General features: G+C 36.2%; 1 protein-coding gene across 2 annotated transcripts in view; it reads right to left on the reverse strand.

Annotated features, from left to right (window-relative positions):
* The window catches only part of LOC149555106 (DEA(D/H)-box RNA helicase family protein), a 144845-nt gene that overhangs the window by 33213 nt on the left and 88681 nt on the right, over nt 1–22951 (reverse strand). For both annotated transcript variants that reach the window (XM_089829110.1, XM_089829109.1), the window contains exons 8-9: nt 3662–3757; nt 3209–3311 (exon numbers count right to left, since the gene is read on the reverse strand). In XM_089829110.1, the coding sequence (XP_089685236.1) occupies nt 3209–3311; nt 3662–3757 (199 nt within the window). The remainder of the gene's footprint in view (nt 1–3208; nt 3312–3661; nt 3758–22951) is intronic.

The raw sequence follows: 22951 nt of genomic DNA on the forward strand, positions 1-22951 counted from the left end.
TAGTTCATGTTGCAATTTTGCTATGTTCAAGTATTTTAATTTGGAATGTTCTACTAAAACATCATTCTAATAAGCATTTCAATTTCTATATGTATACTATAGAACACCCCTCCTTGCCCCATCCTCCCCTTGCCACCGTCTCAAAAATGAGGCCCATTTTCCCCCGTCCCAGAGACTCGTCCCCCCGTTCCGACGTACCCCAATATTGGGGTTACATACATACACACACACACATACATACACACATACACATACACATGCACATGCACATACACACATACATACAGACACACACACATGTACGTACATACATAGACACACACATACTTACCTACATGCATACATACGTACATACATAACTACATACATACACACATACAGGCATACATACATACACACATCCATACACACATGCACACATTCATACACACATACATACATACACACACACGTACATACACACACATTCATACATATACAGACATACACACATATATACATACATACATATACATATACACCTACATACATCCACACATATAGGCATACATACATACACACAAACACACATACATCCACACATATAGGCATACATACATACACACAAACACACATACATACACACACACACACACATTCATACATATACAGACATAGACACACACACATTCATACATATACAGACATATACACATATATACATACATACATATACATACATACAAACATACACACGCGCACATACACACACACATACGTACGTACGTACTTACATACCTACACACACACACACAAGTACATACGTACATACATACATCAAAATGCTAAAACCAATCTTCATGCCCAGCAATTAGATAGACAAGCTCAACCTCAATTTAATTCCCTTAAAATTGAGGGACAACCAACAACATTGCTAACAGTTTACAAACAAGAGATATGAGGACAGCACTCTTTCCTACTAATGCCCTTCAATCATTCTCAAGATTATACATGTCCCAATGAATTAAAGGCCATCAAGGTGGTTTTAGCTAAAACCATTTTCATAGCTCTCAAATTATTCTCCAAAAGCAACGATGAACACTACGTGTGCAAAGATTCTCCAGATTGATCAGTATGCCTATAAAAGTGCCATGGAGAAGAAATGAAGGATTAAAATAACTAACAATGATGAACCGTAATTGACATAAAAAATCATACACATGTATTTCCAAAAACTGTATCAAAAAAAAGTAAAACTATCATTACCTAAACAAGGATGATGATTGAATTCTAATTCAAACTTAAAAACACATCATCCCACAAACTTTGTAATGGAGTTGACCCCTAGAACCAAGATTAAATCCATATAGTACAGGCCCAATGTCTGGATTTCAAACAGTATATACATGGCTAGATTTTCAAGTTCTTTTGTGTATCATTAAAATAAATCCTCAATAACAAACTAAACAAATACTATTGAAATGAAGAAATCAAAATTCTAATACAAACCCTCCTCCCTGCAAGAAGAAAGATGTGTAACTAACAATACCAAAGAGAAAAAAGGAAAATTAGAAAAACTAAAACAATGGAGTATATTTGCTGATAGATCTTATGCACTGGTGTTTCTAAAATTTGTATCAATAAAAAACTAAGGATGATGTGGATTCTACTTCAAAACTAAGATAAAATTCATATAATGTAGGCATGTATGCCTTAGGTGATCTGGCATCTACACCTCATATTCAGGAAAAGTTTCATCAATTCACCTCATATTCGGGAAAAGTTTCATCAATTCCTTGCAGTTACTATGATTAATCATTAATAACAAGTAAAAAACACTTGCTACTGAAAAAATTAAAAAAAATGCCCATATAAATCCTCAAATTCACAAAAGAGAAAAAGGATAATGAAAAAACTAGAGTAGAATTGGTATTAAAATCATCCACAAGATTTCCAGATTCAGCTCTAGATATCTTTGGTTGATTGAAGGTTCAATGTGATCATTTTTTTACATTATGAAAATTTCAAAATTGACATGACACCCTATTGCTTCAAAATTCTTAAAAACTTCTTGGATCCATCTTCATTTTATGGGGATATAAGGTTCTTTAGGGCACAAGAACTCTTCAGCAACCTCTCACTCTGTATGGACCTTATCTGCTTTGCTTGAAAGACCATGCAATCTGTTTCCAAAAGTATGCTTGCACCTGTTTTTCTTTAAAACCAGAGTCAAATGACCCTTCTGTTGTTCTAGATGTTCTTTATATGAGATCATGGACCCACGTTTGTCTATGCTAGTTATACTTGCAAACACTTAAAATTTAAAATAACATAAATGTTAAGTCATTGGGAAATCGTAAAAACATAAACCCCAGAATGAAATTACCAAACACAACATATAGAGATGATACTCAAAAACAGGAAGGACTGCGATGTTATGGAAAAAGAAAGAACATCAATTAAAAATTTAAATTCAAACATGTAGCTGAAAAATACTAGCCAAGCCATTATATTTTGCATGCTGCCATAACTCAACTGGTATACATAGCGCATTGTCACATCGATAGAAAAGTGTTGTCCAAGACTATCCCATAAAATACATAAATATTATCATGTATTTATGGGATTAACTTAACAATGAGCAGGTAGAACGATTGACCAGCAGATTGTCAATGTAAGAATAAGAGATGTAGTATATGGTTTCCTTGCAACTATGCAGATACAAAAACTTAGAATAAGTTGTCAATTATTGAACAACTAAAAAATGGGATCTAAACTATCCGGGACAAGTTTCACTTTAAGAAACTTTAAGAAAGCAGATGTGAAAGAACCCCATGCAAATTAATAGCGAGAATTTGTTCAGTTTCTGCATGTGATGGTAGACAGACTTGTGCAAACTTCAGTGTGAAATGGGACCTTGAGAAACTAGTGGATTTCAAAGGTTTAATGGAAACAAGTACATAGGTCAACAATCCTTTCAAACAAAGAGGGTTGCAGACAAACATTTCTCAATTTCTCGATTACTCTAATTTAATTTCAAGCATTTAAGATTACTCTATGTTTGATTAATTGAATGCATTCTTTAGATATGACCTATAGCCAATATACTTGTCTTATTTTGTTTTATAAAAAGATTGCAGAGTATCTAAGACAAAAATGTTCTTAAATATAATAAACATTGCAAATATAAATGTAATATAAAACAGAAATTCAGGATGGAATACTTTACATCAAGCCTCTGTGCCTGAGTGAGATTCCCATGCAGCTCTGCAGCTTTCAAGCCAGACAGTCCAAATAAAATTTTCAATCGGTGGGCTGCTTGCTTAGTGCCACTGTCAAAATGTCATCATCATTAATATGATTTTTGTACTTTTGACAACAACAGATAAGTCACTTAAGGAAATGAATTACAATAACCAAAAAACCTTATATTCAAGCTAGCCTTGTCCTAACAGCCCAATATATTTTCCTGACATGAGATCATTGTCATTTCCTGCTCTCCATTAACGAAATAGGAAGGGAACTTGAACCAGGTAACTACCATAAAATCCAAGACATAGGTGGGCATACTTAAATAAGGAAGTGTTGTAGGTGACAACTAAATTATAAAAAATGTACATGCAACTGACACAGTATTTTGCTGATGAACACTAAGGATTCGAATCTACTGTATAACAAATACCTGAAGACAATAACTTTGCTGGTGAAATTCCTGGAACACAATGCAAGCAATATTGCTTCCTGTGTTGCTTCATGATTTTGACGAATTTTTATTACCCTGAATCAAATAAGAATGCAAGGAATATTAGCCATCCATAATGAACAACAGTATAGATCAAATAAAGTTAATAAACAAACACAATATTTGGTGCAAGCAACTTTTCGACAAACTTTTATGGATCTGCTAAAATTAATCCACTTTGAACTAACCTATTTAATTTACTTACAACTCTAGCAATAAATCAGAAAAACTTTTATCCCAGCTTCTCTGAGAATTGTTTCGCTCATTAAAAGGTGTCATCAAGAAATTGTAAATGAGAGACTGGGTCAAAAAGATGAAGCACCACAGGGGGCTAGAGTTTGTAGAGGATGGAGGTGACAGTTTTCACAGGAACGATGTCAGTGATTATCGCGAGGATCGGACTGCAGGACACAGTGGTGGAAGAAAGAGCCAACATCTCCCTTGGCCACCCCCCAAGCAGGCTTGGGAGCATCCAAAAAGAAAGAGTTGTTTGTCTTCAAACGATGGGCAGTGAAACGCAAAATCTAGCTCAAACGATGGTAAAAATAAATGGTGATACTCCAAAATCATTAACGGGCAGAGAAACAGCTTTAAATATTTGAATAACAACAAATGGCGACCAAAGAATCATTTCCTTCCCACTCAGATGGCTATTGAGAAACCCACCACTATGGACAACAGAGTTATTTCTGTAAGAATTGAATCAAGCATATGGGTAGACTCAATCAGAGACTTTTGGGAAAAAGCTTTCTTCATGAAATGCTCAATCTAGCTCAAACAATGGCAAAAACAAATGGGGATACTCCAAAATCATCAATAGGCAAAGGAGAGGCTTTAAATTTTTGGAAAACAAGGAATGGCAGTCAAAGAATCCTTTCCTTCCCACTCAAATGCCTACTGAGAAACTCACCAATATGGACAATAGAGTTATTTCTGTGAGAATTGAATCAAGCGAATGGGTAGACTCGGTCAGAGACCTAAGGGAATGAAAAAGCTTTCTTCATGGAATATGGTGGAGGCTGGCCAATGTATCCTTGCATCCGTAAGTAGATTGACGACAACTAGGGTAAGCAGTTCTCAGTTAAAACTCTCCCATATGGTTTTTTGCTTGTCATCACCACTAATGCTAGGGGAAAACAGTGGATCATGAATAACGAATGCTTTATGATGGGCCGGATAGGTTTTTCCATCAAGGGCTCGGTTCCAAGCTTTAACCCTAAACAGGTTTCCATTGAAGAGGTGCCCATTTGGATTAGACTATACTATCTCCCTCACAAGTATTGGAATGAAGAGATTATAAAATTTGTACGTGGTAAGTTGGGGACTTTTATCAAAGCTAATGAGACAATAGAAAAGGCTTATTTCAACATGTATGCTCGAATATGCATTTCTTGGTGACCCCATCCACCCCTTCTTCATGCCATAGAGATCAAGACAAGTGAAGGCTAGTGATGGCAAGAAATCGAAGTAGAAGAAACAGTGGAAAATTCTAGCAAATGCAAGGAATGGAGACACATGGCTAAGGAATGCCTTGCAGACAATAAAGGGAAAGATGAAGAGTAATATGTCTGAGGTGAGACTAGCAAAGCGCACAAAAACCCAAAATGATGGAATTGGGACATCAATGACAGTGAATGTAGAAGATGTGCATTAACCACAACTAGTTTGTGTTCCTATAATGGACTCGGGTCAAGAATTGAGAACGCGATGCCAATTGGAGAAGATTGAGAAAATGAGCAGTGCACATAGGATAGTTGCGGACCTGCAAGGAGAGTTCATGAGGGCTCTAATTGAGCCAATGGATTCTTTCATGCCAAGGAAGAAACAACCGCAACCAGGGGAGCAAATGATTGCTTTAGAACCTCTTGTTCAAATCTCATTGATAATCGCAAATGAGGGGAACCTTCCCACCTTGCCTGCCATGTGGAAGTTAGGATAGTGAAAAGGGAATAATGCTTCCCCTTTTTAAGCCCAATACTGATAATATTTTGGATGAGGATTTGCAGAAGACATTAAGTGATTGTAAACTAAATATTCTTCAGATAGGGGAGTCTGTTGCTCCATCCTTAGAGCAACCTACAACTGGATCAAAAGTCAACTCATACTTGGAGGTCTTCAAAGATATTGACAGTCTCCCATTCGTAATGAATCAAATGACAAGGACACATTGGTGGAGGCGTTTGATGGTGTTTGCCTCAAGATAGTTCTGATGAAAAATTGGGAATAACTGATGGGGAAGGAATAAAAGAGAAGATTTATCACCATTACCAAGATAAAAATCAAAAAGCCAAAAACTACAAGTTAAAGATCAAGGAATAGAAAAAACAAATAGCATCTTTTGGAAGATGTTGGGAACAAAATGGGTTAGAGAAAGCTTGGTTCTGGGAGAGACTTGTTCTCTCATGGGCAGCCATGAAGTTCCTTACGTAAAATGTTAGGGGCTGCAAAGTCCTTGATAAGCATTGTCTAATCAAAAGGTGTTTTGATCAAATGAGATCAGATGTAATTTACAGAAATCAAATTAGTTTGTCTATAGGAGATTAAATTATCTTACAAAGACGCAACAAGGTTCTTAGGTATTCAACAAAGATGGTCAAGCTGTTTGTGGATTTGAATGGTGCTTCAAGAGGTTTAGGCATTCTCTGGAATCTGGGAATGTGAAGGTAGATGGTATTTTTCAATGTAAGAATTGGCAATTAGTTAGGGTGAATTTACTTCATTTACAAATTTCAGTTTATTTGTTCAACGTGTATGGCCCAACAAAATCTGATGACAAGGCAGCAGTTTGGAACAATATTGTTGAGGCTTTGGATAGGCTTGACTCGGAACAGCAATTATGTATGGTAATTTTAATGCAACGTTAGAGTTGGCAGAGAAAAGAGGTGGGAAAGGAACGATTGGCAGGATGCAAACTTACTTTTAGAACTCTGTCACGAATAATGGATTATGATAGGTAAAAACTAAAAATGGAAAGTTTACATGGACTAATACGTGCCTCAGCTTTTCTAATATTGTGGAAAAGCTTGATCGGTTCTTCCTTGTAGGGGATCGGCATACCATTCCAATTATTTTTGAAGCTGATATTACTCCTGCCACAGGTTCAGACCATTTCCCAATTGCCTTGGTGTAACAGAAGGATTGGGTTCCTATTCGGTGTCCCTTCGAAATGAAAAATTCAGAGAGGTGGCATTTCATAAAATGGTTGCTGATTGGTAGCGGAATGCTCCAAGGATTGACAGCACAGGGAGTTTTCAATTCTTCAAAAAGCTACATTTCACCAAACAGAACTTAAAAATTTGCAGTTGGGAGCATTTCAAAGACATTTTGCAAAAGAAAGGATTTTGGAGGACCGCCTTGAGGCTTTGAATTACAAAGTCATCAGCAATGCGATGGATGAGACTAGTTTCTTAACTACGAGGGATCAAAGTAACAAAAATCGAAATTTGATCGGAATCAGCAAAGCCGAATCGAATCGTGAATCGGACATGAATCAGAATTGAATTGGCTATGAATTGGCAAATTTAAAAACCCTTGAAATTTAGAGATTTTAGCAATTTAGAACTTATTTCATGCACCCTTTATTGAATATAAATTAAACACACTATGATATCATCAAATAGAATCTAACATACATAAACAAGGAACATAAATGTTAAATCCATCACATATGTAAAATATAAATTTTAGCTTAAGTAAATAGAAATCATAGGATCATAATGAGTCACAACATAGATATATAGAATTATAAATGTTGTCAAATCATAAATGTATGTAAGATGAAAATCCATAAATCATATGTCTCTCTGTAAAAAAAACGAAAAGACAAGTCTATCTGCTCTAGCTCTAGCTCAAGTCTATCTCTCAATTTTCCTCTCTTTTTGTCATACTCAACAAATAGAAGGCCTTTTAGAGTTGTAAGAAAGAGAATTGTGAAAAAAAAAAAAACATTAAATAAGTTGTATTTTTTTTTTAAATGTTTTTTAAGTTGCCCTATTGGGCTGCCCGATCTTTCCACCTAATTCATGGTGATTCATGCCAAGAAATCATCGATTTGATTCACTGATTCACAAAAAATCGCCAAGCTTTAATCGAATCGTGTGAATCGTCATGGTTCTCATTACTACAAAAGGGATATAAAACAGCAATATAGCGAGATTCTATTCAGGGAAGAGGTATATCGAAAATAGAAATTGAGGGAGAATTGGCTTAGGGAGGTTGATCCTAATACCAATTTTTTCCACTACTCAGTTAAGGTTTGGAGATCAATTAACAAGATCTCATCCTTGAGGCTATCTAATGGGATGATTTCGGGTGATTTGGAAGAAATTAAAGATGTTTTTTATCTTCTTAAAATATTTGGCAAGTCAACGACAACATGCAACAAGCAGATGTGGAGGAGGCTTTGAACGTTTCCAACCTTGTTGCAGGGGAGGAAAATAGAATGCTACTTGATCCCATATAGATGAAAGAGCTTAAGGAGGTGGCTTTTTCTCTTGATGGTGACAAGGCACCTGACCCAAATGGGTTTCAGGCCTCCTTCTATCACAAGTTTTAGGTAGTCCTTAAGAAGGATCTTCTTGGTATTGTGAGAGAATCACGATCTAATGAAGTTGTGCTCAGAGATTATATCAACACCCTAGTGCCTTTGATTCCAAAGAAGGAAAGGTTTTCTGAGGACTTCTGCCCTATTTCCTTGTCCAATAATATTTACAAAATAATCTCTAAAATGGCTGCCAATAGGTTGAGATGAATTCTTGCAAATTGATTTCCCTAAAGCAAAGAGGTTCTTCACCTAATAGATCTATACTAGATAGTATCATCATTACCCATGAAGTAATCCAATTGGATGAGAAACATGTTCCTAAAATTGCACATCCGAAAAGTATATGATAGAGTGGAGTGAGGCTTCTTGTATAGTGTTTTGCAGAAATTTGGATTTACAGATGGGTAGTGAATTGGATTAAGGGAACGACATCTGAATATTGGGCGTCAAAAAAGTCCTCAAGGATTCTTTCTACCTCACAAGGTTTGCATCTAGGGATCCAATTTTGTTTTTCCTCTTTATCTTGATGACAAAAGTTCTTGGACAAATGATCACTAGGAGACGGATTTAGATGTGGAAATAGCTAGAGGCACGAACCCTGCGTTTGTTGAAAACACATTTCTAATGGGTGAGGCTTAAATAAGAGAAGAAAGATTTATCAAATGGGTATTAGATATGTATAGTTGAGTCTTGATTCAGTGTATTAACTAGCACAAATCGAAGATTTATTTCTACAACACTGAAGAAGATTCCCTACGCGTTGGTCCCAACTGGTACTGAGAGGAGGGGTCAATCAATACCGACTCCAAAACCAGTTATCCTCCTAACCGTTTCAAATACAGTAAACAACAACCACTACTATAAATGCAGTAAAGTAGAAGTAACTAAACTCACACATAAAAGCACTCATCAATGGACACAGATTTATACATAGAAACCCTCGATGAGAGGATGAAAACCACGGTGGTGATAATGTACCCACTAGCCTTTTACTGCAAATAAAAGGTTGTCCAGAAAAGAGATACAACTTGTTCCTCCTCAGAACACATATGTTTAAGAATGTCTGCAACCTGTTAGGATTACAATCACCCTATTAAGACTACATGGTTACAAGATTTTAGCACTCCTAAGAGGCACCTTGTTAGAGGATTTATCGTATGCTTTCTTACTGAAGCATGCTCGGTTAAGAGCTTACAAAATGATTACAATGGTTAGAAAGCAATCAAATATGACCTAGACTATATGTCGCACCTTGCCTAATTGATCTCCAGTGTATATCTAGAAGAAACCTCAATTTTCTCTTGCCGCTTGGGTGATCACTGTGATAGCTTCTGTATCACAACTACCTTTCTCTACTTGCCCCTGTCTGCAGCACACAAAGTTGCTTTGGGATGATATTGCCTTCCATTCCTTTCCTCTATTCAACAACACTCGTTCTTCATTCTCTCATTCTCCTCTTCTTTCAATCTTATTCAGCGTATACACTTGCACCACACTCTATTAACACACGCACACACTTCTCTCATCGCCTTTAATGAAATGCATAACCTTATATTTTGGTTGTCAAAACCTACAAAAATACCCCACTCAAACCAACGAATTCAAAATTTGAATTGTGCTACTGAGTAGTTCACGAACAACCCATGACACCTACGTCATATGGTCTAGATTGGTAGCCCTGCCAATTTGCTATAGGTCTAGGTCAGAATGCTAATCCCATAGCAATGCTTGCCATGTCTGCTTTTTCCTTGTGATATAGTTGACTCATCATGCTAACTGTAACAGTTTTCATCTCAGCCTCGTCTCTTATGTTGACTGGTGAGGAATCTATCAATACTTGTGAGATGGTATACTTCACTTGACCGGTTGCCAATCAATGACAACATTTTGGTGTGTAAAGTATTTATAATACCAATCACCCTTCATAATGCCAACGAGACCGATAGGGTCAACACAACAAGACATTGTCAGGGTGTTTGCAATGCGAATTACGTGACTCCCCAATAAGTTCCTTGGGTGGAATCTGAGCGAATATCATTAACTAGAAGTACCTTAGGTGGAATCTATGACTAAGCTCCGATAGGATCAAGTGTTTCCGCAATTGTCGGACTCAACTTCAAGTCCAGTGCTTTCCACTCAACTCCTCGAACTAACATCTCGGATCCTTTCTTGGTTTTGCTGCTGGACGATGCCATGCTCGGTAGGGTTCATGAAAAACACGGAAAACCTCAATAACAATTTGCACAAATCACTTGGATGCACAGAAATCTCTCTTTGCATAAGCTCTTGAAAATTCACAGTGATGAATGAATTCGATTTCACCCTTTTTAACAAATTTCATTTACCAATCGTCATAAATGCTTGGTATGTTTGCTTGCTCAATGACGGACTGTCTTCCACTCAGTTTGAATTAATTGCTCGGCAGGGTCATCAATGAATCGATGTCCACACAATGACTTCGTTACTCCCGACCTTGCTTGGCAAGGTCTTGCAACCCGACCTAGCTCAGTAAGTTCTAGAATTTCTTTAGACACTCGATGATCCCTTTGCATCTTGAATGCTGATATGGATCTTTCCTTCTAGCTGACTGGAACTAATGTAAGATATCTGCTTCAGAATCTTAGTTCCAGTTATCCTTGTGGGAGATCAAGTAGAAATGCTTGAGTCACCCAATTCTTGAGTGACATGTGCTTCATTTCTCAGACTTGCATTCTCAAAAGATTTCGGAATCCATTGTTGTCTCATCTGGTTTCTGATGTTGTCAACCTTGGCCATCTTTTCATCTTCAATTATTCCGGTGTTCATACAGTTCTTGGCAAGGTGTCCAAGGTCTGTACAAATGAAACATCTTCTAGTGGTGTCTCTTGTCCTCTTGTGATGTTTCACACAGTTTATTCCAATGTGTCCAAATTCTCCACAGTAGTGACATCTGCACCAAGTGTTGTAGTCGCAACCAAATATAGCTTTTACAATCTATTTTGTTGGGTTCAATATCTTTGTTTTGCATTTAGAAGATTTGTGCCCATGTTTTTTATTCTTTTGAGCTCCTTGCTTGGATTATTCACCTTCTTCTATATATCCAATTCCTGCTTTGCCTTTCTATCTATATTGGCTTTGCTCATTCAATTGATTCATGTCTGCTTGAGATTTCATCATCCTCTCATTAGTTTGTTTCCCAGTGTTTAGATCATTCTGCAATCTTTCATTTTCTGATCTTAGATTCATGATTTCTTCATTTGCATTAGTACGTTGATCAATGAAGTCTGCTTGTTGAAGGGATAGATGCTGAATTTCATTGTTCTTTCCTTCTATTTCTTCTTTTATCTTATTTTTCTCTTCCATGATTTTACACAATCTTATTGACTGAATCTCCTGTGCTCTTTTCAGCTTTCTAACTTCTTCTTGAAGGTTACCATTTTTTTCTAATAGTTCTTTGATTGCCTCATTAGCTTCAGCTGAATTACTTTCTAAATGGATATCTTCAATTCTTTCTTCAATGTAGAGTTTGTCATTCATCTGTACTGCAAGATATTTTCTTCTTTTTAGGGATTGAGTGAGATGCTCCTTTTCTTTCTTAAGTTGCCCAATAGCCAATTCCAAATCTAGCTTTTCATTGTCAATAGCCTTATCAAGTCTGAATACCTCCATTGTCTTTGATCTTTGTTCATGTTGTTTAACTTTTTCTCTGAGAAACACAAAGCTCTGATACCAATTGTTGGAAATATAAGATAGTCTACCTTACTGAGACAAGAGGGGTGAATCATTAACCAATAAAACTCAATCTTAATTCACCAATTAATCCTTTATTTGTACTCTGATCTAATTGCATGAAAAATGAAAGCATTAAAACATTCATAACACTTTGACACAAGATATGATGACCCAGAAACCTTCCAAATAGAAAGTAAAACTGGGGTGGGGATGATACCCACAAGCTTTAGTACTGCAGTATAAAGTTGGCCTGTTAAGGCTTACAATGATCACTTCTAATGATCTGCCCTGTTAGGAGCAATAACAACTACTAGGTCCACCTTGCAAAAGGATTTACAAACACACAATGAAGTATGCACTCGGTAAAGAGATTTACAAAAGACTGTTGTAACGTTTCTGCAAATTCTGTAATAAATCTCCGACTTCTATAATATCCTTTAATTTGTTGAAGATAATCTTCTTAATGTTCTATAGGTAGGAGGAGTTATCAACTTTAGCTCTGATCTAAATTTGACTTATATCTGCAATATATTTGTATAGGTATTATTGCTTGAGGGAACAAATTTGTGATTATTGTGTGTCCTCAAACTACAATAATACCTTCCTTTAATACCAAGATCAATGAGCGTGTCCCTCAAAGGGACATGTCCCCCTCTAGGTCGGCCCATACCATGCTTCTAGAAACCAGTGACCAATCTAGACAAGCCAAATGTTAACTAACAAAGTTGTTATGTTAGTGTTTAAACATTGATATCTTATCAAGAATCACCGCCTCTCATTTCAAGAACTGCTAAGTATATAATGCCTAAACCGGTAGTAAAGGGAGAAGATTATGGTGCGGTCTACACTCTCTCAGATCAGTATGATATTGCAGTTATAAACTTAACACTCCCTCTTAACTCGATAGTTATACTGAGAGGTAACATATCTAGCAACATCAATTACAATGAATAAGCATAGATTGATACTCTATATCTATCTGAATCTTCCTGAGCAAATGGCATCATGGAACACATGATACTGAGTCATATAACCATCTTGTAATATGACTTATCACTTATACTAGTGATGTCAGTATTGCATGTAATGCAATACACAGAATAAATCTAAAGGATGATTAGATTCTTCATTTATCTAGGTTGTGACTCATAGGAACTGGTAATCCTATATCACAACTTGATCTTGAGTTTAAGATCTACCAGAACATAGGATAAAGACTTAAGAATGATTTCTTCCTTTATCCAAGTTGTGATAAATAGGCATAGAAATGTTTATTTCACACATGATCTTGAACTCACCTAGATCTAACAGTAGTTCTCTATTGTTCAATACATTATCTGAGGGATTGTCATCTCTCATAATGTCTTTTATACAAGTATTCTTTATCTCAGAGATCGTTACCTCTTAAATAATGAATATAAATGGTGGAGCCCATAACAGTCAACAGCCTGACAAATAAAATTATTTTATTATAATTTAAAAAATACAAATGAATTACAATTCAACCATACCAAGTCTTCTCTTGAAGTGATCTATCTTCACTCTAGATAGAGGTTTGGTAAGTATGTCTGTTGTCTGATCTGCATTGCAAATGTATTCTAATTTTACAGTATTCTTGTTTACCATATCTCTTACATAATGGTAAGGAATTTCAATATGCTTGGACCTATCATGAAAAATTGGATTCACCGAAAGCTTGATGGAACTCTGATTATCACAATGAATAATCGTAGGATTCATGGCTTGCCCAAATAATCCCACAAGTAACTTCCTTAGCCAAATTGCTTCTCGGGAGGCCATTGTTGCTGCAATTTATTTGGCTTTTGTAGAGCTTTGAGCTCCTAAGGATTGCTTTCTACATCTCTAAGATATCATTGTTGATCCTAAACTGAAACATCCTGAAGTACTTTTTGTCTTTAACACTTCCACCCCAATCTAAGTCACTGAATCCATGCAAATCTAAATCAACTTTCTCACATTTGAGTCCAAAATTAAGAGTGCCTTGTAAGTATCTCATAATGTGTTTAACTGCAACTAGGTGAATCTCTTTTAGCTCACACATAAACTAGCTTAAAGCATTAACAGCATAGCAAATATCAAGTCTTGTATTTACTAAGTACATAAGGGACCCAATCATCTGTCTATAGAGAGTAGAATCTATGGAAGGTGATTCTACTGCTACTTCTTTAAGTTTATGTAGATTAGTCTCCATTGGAGAAGACATAGACTTGCAATCCCACATTCCAAATTTCTTCAAAATATCTAATGTATACTTCCCTTGATTAAGTATGATACTGTCAAAATTATGTCGTACTTCCAACCCTAGAAAGTAATGAAGGAGTCCCCAGTCTTTCATCTCGAATTCTCTAATTAGATCTTTCTTGCATTGATCTATAAGATGATCATCACCTGTTATTAGTAAATTATCAACATATAGTATCAAAATTATCATATCATCTTTATCTCTTTTATAATATAAATTTGGATCAGCTTCATACTTGAAAAATCCTAAGCCGGTGAGATACTTATCAATTCTTTCATACCAAGCCCTTGGAGCTTGTTTACGCCCATAGAGAACTTTCCTGAGCCTGTAAACAAAAAAGTTAGGATCATGAGTTTCAAATTCTTCAAGTTGCTCCAAATATACTTCTTTTGCAATCTTTCCATTTAGGAATGTTGTTTCTACATCCATCTAATGTACTTTCTGTCCCTTCGATGTTGCAATTGCTAGCATTCCTCTTACAGAGGTATATCTGGCGACAAGAGCAAAAGTTTCTTCATAATTAATCCCTTCTTTCAGAGAGAATCCTCTGGCTACAAATCTAGCTTTATATTTCTCAATACTACCCTCAGTAGCATGCTTTATTTTAAATATCCACTTGGAATAAACAACAGATTTTCCTTTGGGTCTTGGAACAATTTCCCAAACATCATTTTTTCATAATAGATTGGTATTCTTTTGTCATAGCTTCTTTCCAGGCTGTATGCTTAATAGCATCTGAAGGATTGGTTGGTTTTGTTTTGGACAAATCATTCGTGTTTATTGTATAACTAGAAAAAAATTTAGGTCTTTTGCTTTCTCTGACTGTTCCAAAAGGTGCAGCAAAGTCTTGTGCTTCCTCGACTGTTTTAATGACACAAAGTGGTGTTTTCTTTGAATTTTGAGTTTCTCCAATATTTAGATTTTGAATTTCATCTTCAATTTCTTCTCTCCCTCTGAGACTTAGACTCACTATTCCTTTCAGAACTAGGTAAAGGAGAAGGTTCTTCAGAACTTAGGGCTCTTTTGAATGCTAGATCTTCTTCAACAATTACATCCCTATTAAGTTCAATATTTTTCTGTCCAAGTATGAAAATCCTATATGCCTTAGATGTTTCACTATACCCTACAAAAATGCCTTTCCTCCCAGAGGGTTCTAACTTGGTTCTCTTTTCTTTTGGAACATGGATATATATAGGCCACCCAAAAATCCTAAGATGACTTATATTGGGTTTAACCTTAGTAAAGACTTCTTCAAGAGTTTTATCTCTAAGGTAAGACTGAGGGCTTCGATTTTGAACATAGACAGCAATAAAAGAGGTTTCTGCCCAAAAATAATATTCTAGATTTTGATCGAATATCATAGCTCTAGCAACTTCTATAATTGCTCTATTATTTCTTTTTGCTACCCCGTTTTGTTCTAGATTATAAAGAACGGTGTACTCCCTCTTAATCCTTGTTTCTTTACAAAACCTTTTAAAAAAATTTGAGGTGTATTCTCCTCCATCATCAGTTCTAAGAGTTTTAATATTATGTCCTGATAAGTTTTCAGTTAACGTTTTGAATTCTTCAAATCTCTTTAGGATTTCTTTCGACTCTTTGCACTTTAAGAAGTAAATCTATGTTTTCCTAGAGAACTCATCTATGAACAAAATATAGTACCAAAATCCTTCAAGAGAAGGAACAAACATAGGTCCACATAAATCTGAATGAAGTAATTCGAAAACATTATTTGTTTTTCTAGTGCTATCATGAAATGAACTTTTGGTGCTCTTACCCATTGCACACCCTTTGCATATGCTTGAGTGGTCTTTATTTAGTTTAAGTAGACCAATAACCATCTTCTCCATAGTTGATAAGGTTTTGAAATTTAGATGCCCTAATCTTATGTGTCATATTTCATTTATGTCTACAACTTCGTGAATTAAGGCTTGAATAGGTCAACTAGATTCTGAATTCAATCCATACAAATATCCTTTTCTCTAACCAATCAACTTCACTTTCTTGATTGAGGAGTTCTTTGCCTAGGTTATTACTTTACCATCCATGAATGCAATGTTATGCCCGCCATCTTCAAGTGTTGTAATTTAGATTAGATTTCTTTTTATTCCTAGTACATAGAGTACACCTTTGAGAAGAAGAGAGTTTCCTGATTTTAGTTTCAAAGTGCAGTTTCCAATTCTTTCAACGAAATGTGTTGAATTATCACCAATGGTAACTTCACCATTAACCTTTTTCTGATATAGAGTTTAGCGCTTCTTTGTATCCTGTTATATGTCTAGAAGACCCACTATCAATTACCCATGCTTTACTTGAGATTTCATTTGATAGTGATGAATACAATACACGATTCTCAGGATCATAGGCATCTTCTTCCCTAGTAAAATTTGTAAAATTTGCTTGTTGTTTAGAATTTTCAAGACAATTAGATCTGTAGTGTCCAAACTTTTCACATTTGAAACACTTTATCTTTGATAGATCTTTCTTGGGTTTGCCATTCTTTTGATTTCCCTTTTTCTTCTTGAAATGCTTCTTCTTACCCTTATAGAAGTTTGTACTAAGAAATTTCAGTTTCCCTCCTTTCTTTAATTTTTTGGATTCTTCTTGAAGACAATCCCCCTTAAGTTTGTTGAAATCAAGAAGTTTATCTCTGGCACTTATTCCTTGTGCAAAAGCTTCCCACGAATCTGGTAATCCATTCAGCCATTAGTGTTAATTTTGTGTCACTAATAATGGTTCTTATACTTGACAGTTCATCTCTAATGTCTGCAACCCTTAGGAAGTAAGAATTCATTGACTCTCCTGTCTTTATTTGTATGTGATTTAGTTGCCTTTTCAGTACAAGAACTCTTGTTGCATTGTTGACCTCAAATGCATTTAGTAATGCATTCATCATATCAAATGTTGGTTGATGTTTTGTAAGTATGGGTACGATATCATTTTTTACTCCATCTAATATGATTTGAATGGCTTTATTATTTCCTCTGCTCTAGAAAGATTTATGAGGTTCAACTAGAGATTGTTTGGATGCTTTATCAACAAAATGTTTTACTTCATTTTCTTCAAGAATCATCATGATCCTGAATTTCCAGGCATCGAAGTGTTCTTTCCAATCAAACTTGTCCTTGGGTCTGATTGTGTATGTCACTGAAGGTGGGAGAAAGGTGCTAGATATGTTTAAGGTCTGATTACTTAAATTTGAAGAGCCTAGGTTCAACTACTAGAGCTCTAATACCATGTAAAGTCTCTACAGATTCTATAATAAATCTTAGACTACTATAATATCCTTTAACTTGCTGAAGATAATCTTCTTAATGTTCTAAAGGTAGGAGGAGCTATCAACTTTAACTCTTATATGAATTTGATTTATATCTGCAATATATTTGTAAAGGTATTATTGCTTGAGGGAGCAGACTTGTGATTATTGTGTGTCCTCAAACTACAATAATACCTTCCTTTAATACCAAGACCAAAGGGCATGTCCCTCTCTAGGTCGGCCCATACCATGCTTCTCGAAATCGGTGACCAATCTAGACAAACCAAACGTTAACTAACAAAGTTGTTATGTTAGTGTTTAAACATTGATATCTTCTCAAGAATCGTCGCCTATCATTTCAGGAACTACTAAGTATATAATGCCTAAACTGGTAGTAAAGGGAGAAGATTATGGTGCGGTCTACACTCTCTCAGATCAATATGATATCGCAATTATAAACTTAACAACTGTTAAGTCTACCTTGTGAAAGGATTTGATTGTTCCACCTATTAGGATGAACCAATGGCTGATCTCTAATCTGTAACCTTGATTTGTTGAATGAGATTCCTTTGGAGTGTAATGATCACCTTCTTGTGATAGATAAATCTATGTTGCTCCTTATACTGCTTGTAGCCTTTTACTTTGCACTTCTGCTCTTAGTGTGTTTTCTTAATATTACATTTCATACTTCGGATGTGATATAGTACATTACATATATATACCAATCCAATTTACAATTCATCAAAGTCGGCTACAATACAAGTTTCACCAAAATACACAAGATCGGCCCAATTGCTGGTACTCGGGTTTTGAAGACAAACTTAGTGAGGTTCTAACACTCGGCAACTATTGTCAACGCTCGACATCGTCATGCACTCGGTGGATGTAGAAGCTCGGTTCATACTAATCACTTCTAAGTGTTCTGAACTCGGTTTGCACTGGTAACTTGGTGAACACTACGAAACTTGGCATATAAACTAAATCACTTGCTTGACACTGTATAGCTCGGTCAACACTATCACTGCGAGCTCGGTATAAATTGAATCACTTGGTTGACATTGTATAGCTCGGTCAGCCTGCAAACTCGGTAAGCACTGGATAACTCGGTTTGCACTAAGAAACTCGGTAAACACTATGAAGTTCAGTTTACACCGATAATCACCAACCTAGTAAATATTGCTCAGTGCGAACTAAATATTGTTCCTGGACCTTGGTAGCAATTGTAGAACTCGGTAGAGCCTGAATTACTTGGTTAACATTGTTAACTGTACTGTAAGCTTGGTAGCTACTAACCATCTGATTAAGTGTGTGTGTCACTAATAAACAAACTTGACTGTAATGTCAACAAACATTACTGTAGAAGTGTGGTTTTAAAGCATATCACCTGGCAAAATGGCAAGGGGGATCGAGCGAATCTCTAGTCTAATTTGTGGGATATAGACATCTCACTACAACAAGTATATATTCCTATAATATACATGTAACAAAGCAAAGATGGAGGAAGAAAAGTTAGGGACTTCACAAACTTAACAAACAATAATCTTGATGAGGAAAGCACATGGAAGGACCAGAGTGAATTGGGATTGCAAGTTAATGAGCTAAACATTCTCAGGAATATTTTCAAGGATAGGAAATTGGCTTTAACGGATGACTTGGATAAAATTGAATGGAGTGCTTCAAAATGTGGACAATACTCAATAAAAATTAGATACATGTTATTGGAAAATGAAGCAAGAAGAGAGGATTGGTGCAAAGGATTTGTTGGAAAAAGCATTGCCTTCTGAAGGTCAAGGTAGGATTCTAATGGTAGATAGACTACAGAGGATCGAGTTTGTTGGCCCCTTCAAATGCTTTTTGTGCATTAGGGTTGAGGAAACATTGCACCTTCTGCTCCTCAATTACGACTTTTTACAAGCTTGTTGGAAGTTTGTCTTGCAAAGATTGGGATAGTATGGACCTTTGCCTAGCACAATTCGAGGATGGAATGGATCTTGGTATATTCCAAAAGAAAATTCTACCTTCCCTTCAAGTTTCTCCTTCCATTACCTTGTGAGAGATTTGGAAGGAGTGGAACTAGAGAGCCTTCCAGTGTAAGGAGGAAGACATACCTAGATTCTCATGAGTTTAGAAAGAGTTGTTTCAAAATTGGTTAGCAGTGCAGCAACCTGCTCCAATGTAAAGAAGGTACCCTTATGTTAAAGTTTTACCCAGAAATAAAGATAAACAACAATAAGGAAGAGCAAAAAATAGGTGCAAAAGAAACAAGTAATTATCTTGGGAAAATCCTTCCACTTGAAGGGAAAAACCCAGCCACACCACGAAAATATTGCTTTTATTGATAATAAAATGTTCAAGTACAATGATTTCCACTAAATACAATATATAAAGAATTGAGAGACTCTTATCTCTCAACTGAAGGCCTTTTTAATTTCTAAAAACAAATCTTTTCATATTCCCAAACGCATGCCTCTTCACATTACACATGACACGTTTCATATAATATCATCTCAAATAAATATCTTAAATATCTTCTATAGCTATAAACAAAATATATAGGTATTATCTCATTTTCAACATATAGCAAAATCAAAGAAAAAGATCTCTATCGCAGCTACAATCTTCAACACTCTCTCTTAGCAAAAGAGAGATCTTTAGTATGGCAAGCACACATAGTTAAATCAAAGATGTCAATCACATAAAACATGTTATCTCAGCATAACATAATTTACCATTATTACTTCATAAGCACATAAAATTAAAGTCTTGGAGTCGCACACATGATTTCCACCATGCCTACTTGCAGAGGGTGGTCCACCATAGCCACTCACAGAGGGGGGACCAAGGGCTTTCACATAAGACTTCTAGAGAATAATGCATTTCCACCATGCCTACTCACAAAGGGTGGGAGGAGGGCTTTCACCTCAGACTTTCCCAGAGAAGAATGCATTTCCATCATGCCTCATCACAAAGGGTGAATCCACCATACCTACTTGCAAAGAGTGATGGAAAAATGGTCAACGCTCCCCTTGAGATTCCTCGAAAGGGACTAACTACCTCTTATGGATTCTATAAGTCTAATGGTTGTATCAGGCATTGAAAGGTCGATATTTTGGTGCAACGACAACCACCACTCTAACAAGTGGTATCATAGCTTGGTAACAAGTTTGAATCTCCTCGAGTAACACTAAGGGCAAGATTGTTGGCAAAATGATTAGCGCTCCCCTCAAGATTTGTGACAAGGGACTAGCTGCATCATGTAGATTATATAAGTCTAATGGTTGTATAGGGCATTGATGTCAATCTTTTGGTCCATTGGCAACCACCATTCTAACAGAGGGTGGGGCAAGGGATTTCACCTCAAACTTCTCTCACAGAGAACTCATTAACAAGGAATTGCACCTCAAACTTCCCTCACAGAGAAGAACTCATTAACAAGGATGGCACCTCGAATTTCTCTCAATGATCAAGTTAATATCAATATTCAAGAAAAAAAAAACTTCTCTTTGAAAATTCACTCCTTGATTCAAAGGGCTTGAAAATTCTTTTGTTCTCCAAGACTTTTCTCAACACAAACAAAATAACTACAGTTAATACTAGATCTATGATAAATTGAGGTACCTCTGCAATCATCATTTCGTTGAGCATTTGTGATGCTTACATTTGTGTCTTGTAACTCAAATGTTACAAGGCTCTATATGTCTCCTCATGAAACCAACAATAAATGTTCATAAATTGATGGCTCCAATCAATGTTATCCGCCGAGTCCAACAGTCCTTTTTTAACCACGTTGTAAAGTCCAATCAGACAGACTTGGTCCTATGATTCCCCGTCACAAAAACCTTTGTATACATGGGCAACATAGAGAGCTCCTCCTCGTCATTGTACTCATCAAGCTTACACAAAGTTGAGGACGATAGGACTCCCAATAGAGGGAAAAACCCCTCCACTTTCTGCATTTACTTCCCCTTGCAGTAGCCAATACAGGCAAAAATTCAGCAGAGTAGCCTGCTCCTTCCCCTGTCCGAAAACATAATGGCAAATTGTATCCCCAACTAAAAACAAGCTCTTGAACTTGTTCCTCCTCCTGGTCACACGGAACTCAGTCCTTTTTTTGGTGGCCACTACTTTTCTTCCCATTTTTCACGAATATCTCACACATGCTCATGATAATAATTCCTTTTTGTCTGAAAGAAAACAAATCCTCAACTCCCTTTCAAGATATCGATGATGATATGCGTGCTTCCGCCAAGAAACAAGGAAGATGGAAACAATTCTTGAGTTTCCCAAGGGAAAACGCCATGCCAAAGTAATGATCTACTCCATGCGAATATTGTGCCATGCCAAAGTAATGATTCCTGCAGTTATGTCATTTCATGTGACTCTTCATCATATTGTGCGTTTTAAGTTTCTTCGCTGGCCAAGGAAGGTGTTCACAGTTTCAATGCGATTCCAGCATAATGAAGCAGACAGATTGCTGGCAGAAAACACATCTCTGCATAACTAAGAACTCTTGAATCTGAACCACAGCAAAAACTCATGCAGCTGGGATGCCGATTCTAGGAGATGAAATCTTGAATTAAATGGTTGCCTCGGAATGGCTTGGAATCATGCCTGAGGGCTAGGTCACAGGATTCACCGAATTTCATCCATGAAGTTCGAATTTCAGCAAATTTTTACCCTTTCTGAACTTCATCCAAACTTTATGATATTTAATATAATACTGTTATTTATAATAATATCAATTTATTTTGATATAATATTGAGTTTTTCAGTTTGATTATTTAGCAATGTCAAACAATTTTGACAATTTGGTGGATATATTACTTATATTTAAAAGTAAATAAATTCATATAAGTAAAATTTAATGTCGAATTTTTTCCAAATTTTTACCCTTTGCAAATTTCATCCGAAATTTATGATTGATGAACTCGAATTCAAATTCGAACCTTGTGACTATGTTTGAGGGTATCAGGCAATAAAGAATCAAAGCATCATACAGAGTTACTGGTATCACAGGCCTCCAATATCGAATCCTTGACAAAATGGAAGCATGAATTCTCCATAGGCCGTTGTAAGGGTGACAGAATCAGCATGGAAGCTAACTTCTCCCTCAACTCCCCTAATCAATTGTCAGCCTTTCGAAATAACATTAAAATTCACAGGTTGAGAAGTTTGTTTAAGTTCAATGATGACAAATTTTGGAGCTGTATTACGGAAATGCACAAGGATTCTTGAAAATAGATTTGAGGCCAAGAACCAATCTAGACATTTCATTCCTTTTCTTGGCTTGGACTATTACGAAAATGCTCAAGGAAGGATTCTTGAAAATATATTTGATGCCAAGAACTAATTTAGACATTTCATCCCTTTTCTTGGCTTGGGCATTGCAAATGGGGAGTAGAGAGGAGGCCTTGAGAACAGTGTGAATGTGAGTCAAGCCAGAGTGGGTGGATGGTACAG

This window comes from Cupressus sempervirens, chromosome 5 (genome assembly GCF_028749045.1).
Source record: "Cupressus sempervirens isolate cs-2001-9-10 chromosome 5, ASM2874904v1, whole genome shotgun sequence".
Taxonomy (NCBI): domain Eukaryota; kingdom Viridiplantae; phylum Streptophyta; class Pinopsida; order Cupressales; family Cupressaceae; genus Cupressus; species Cupressus sempervirens.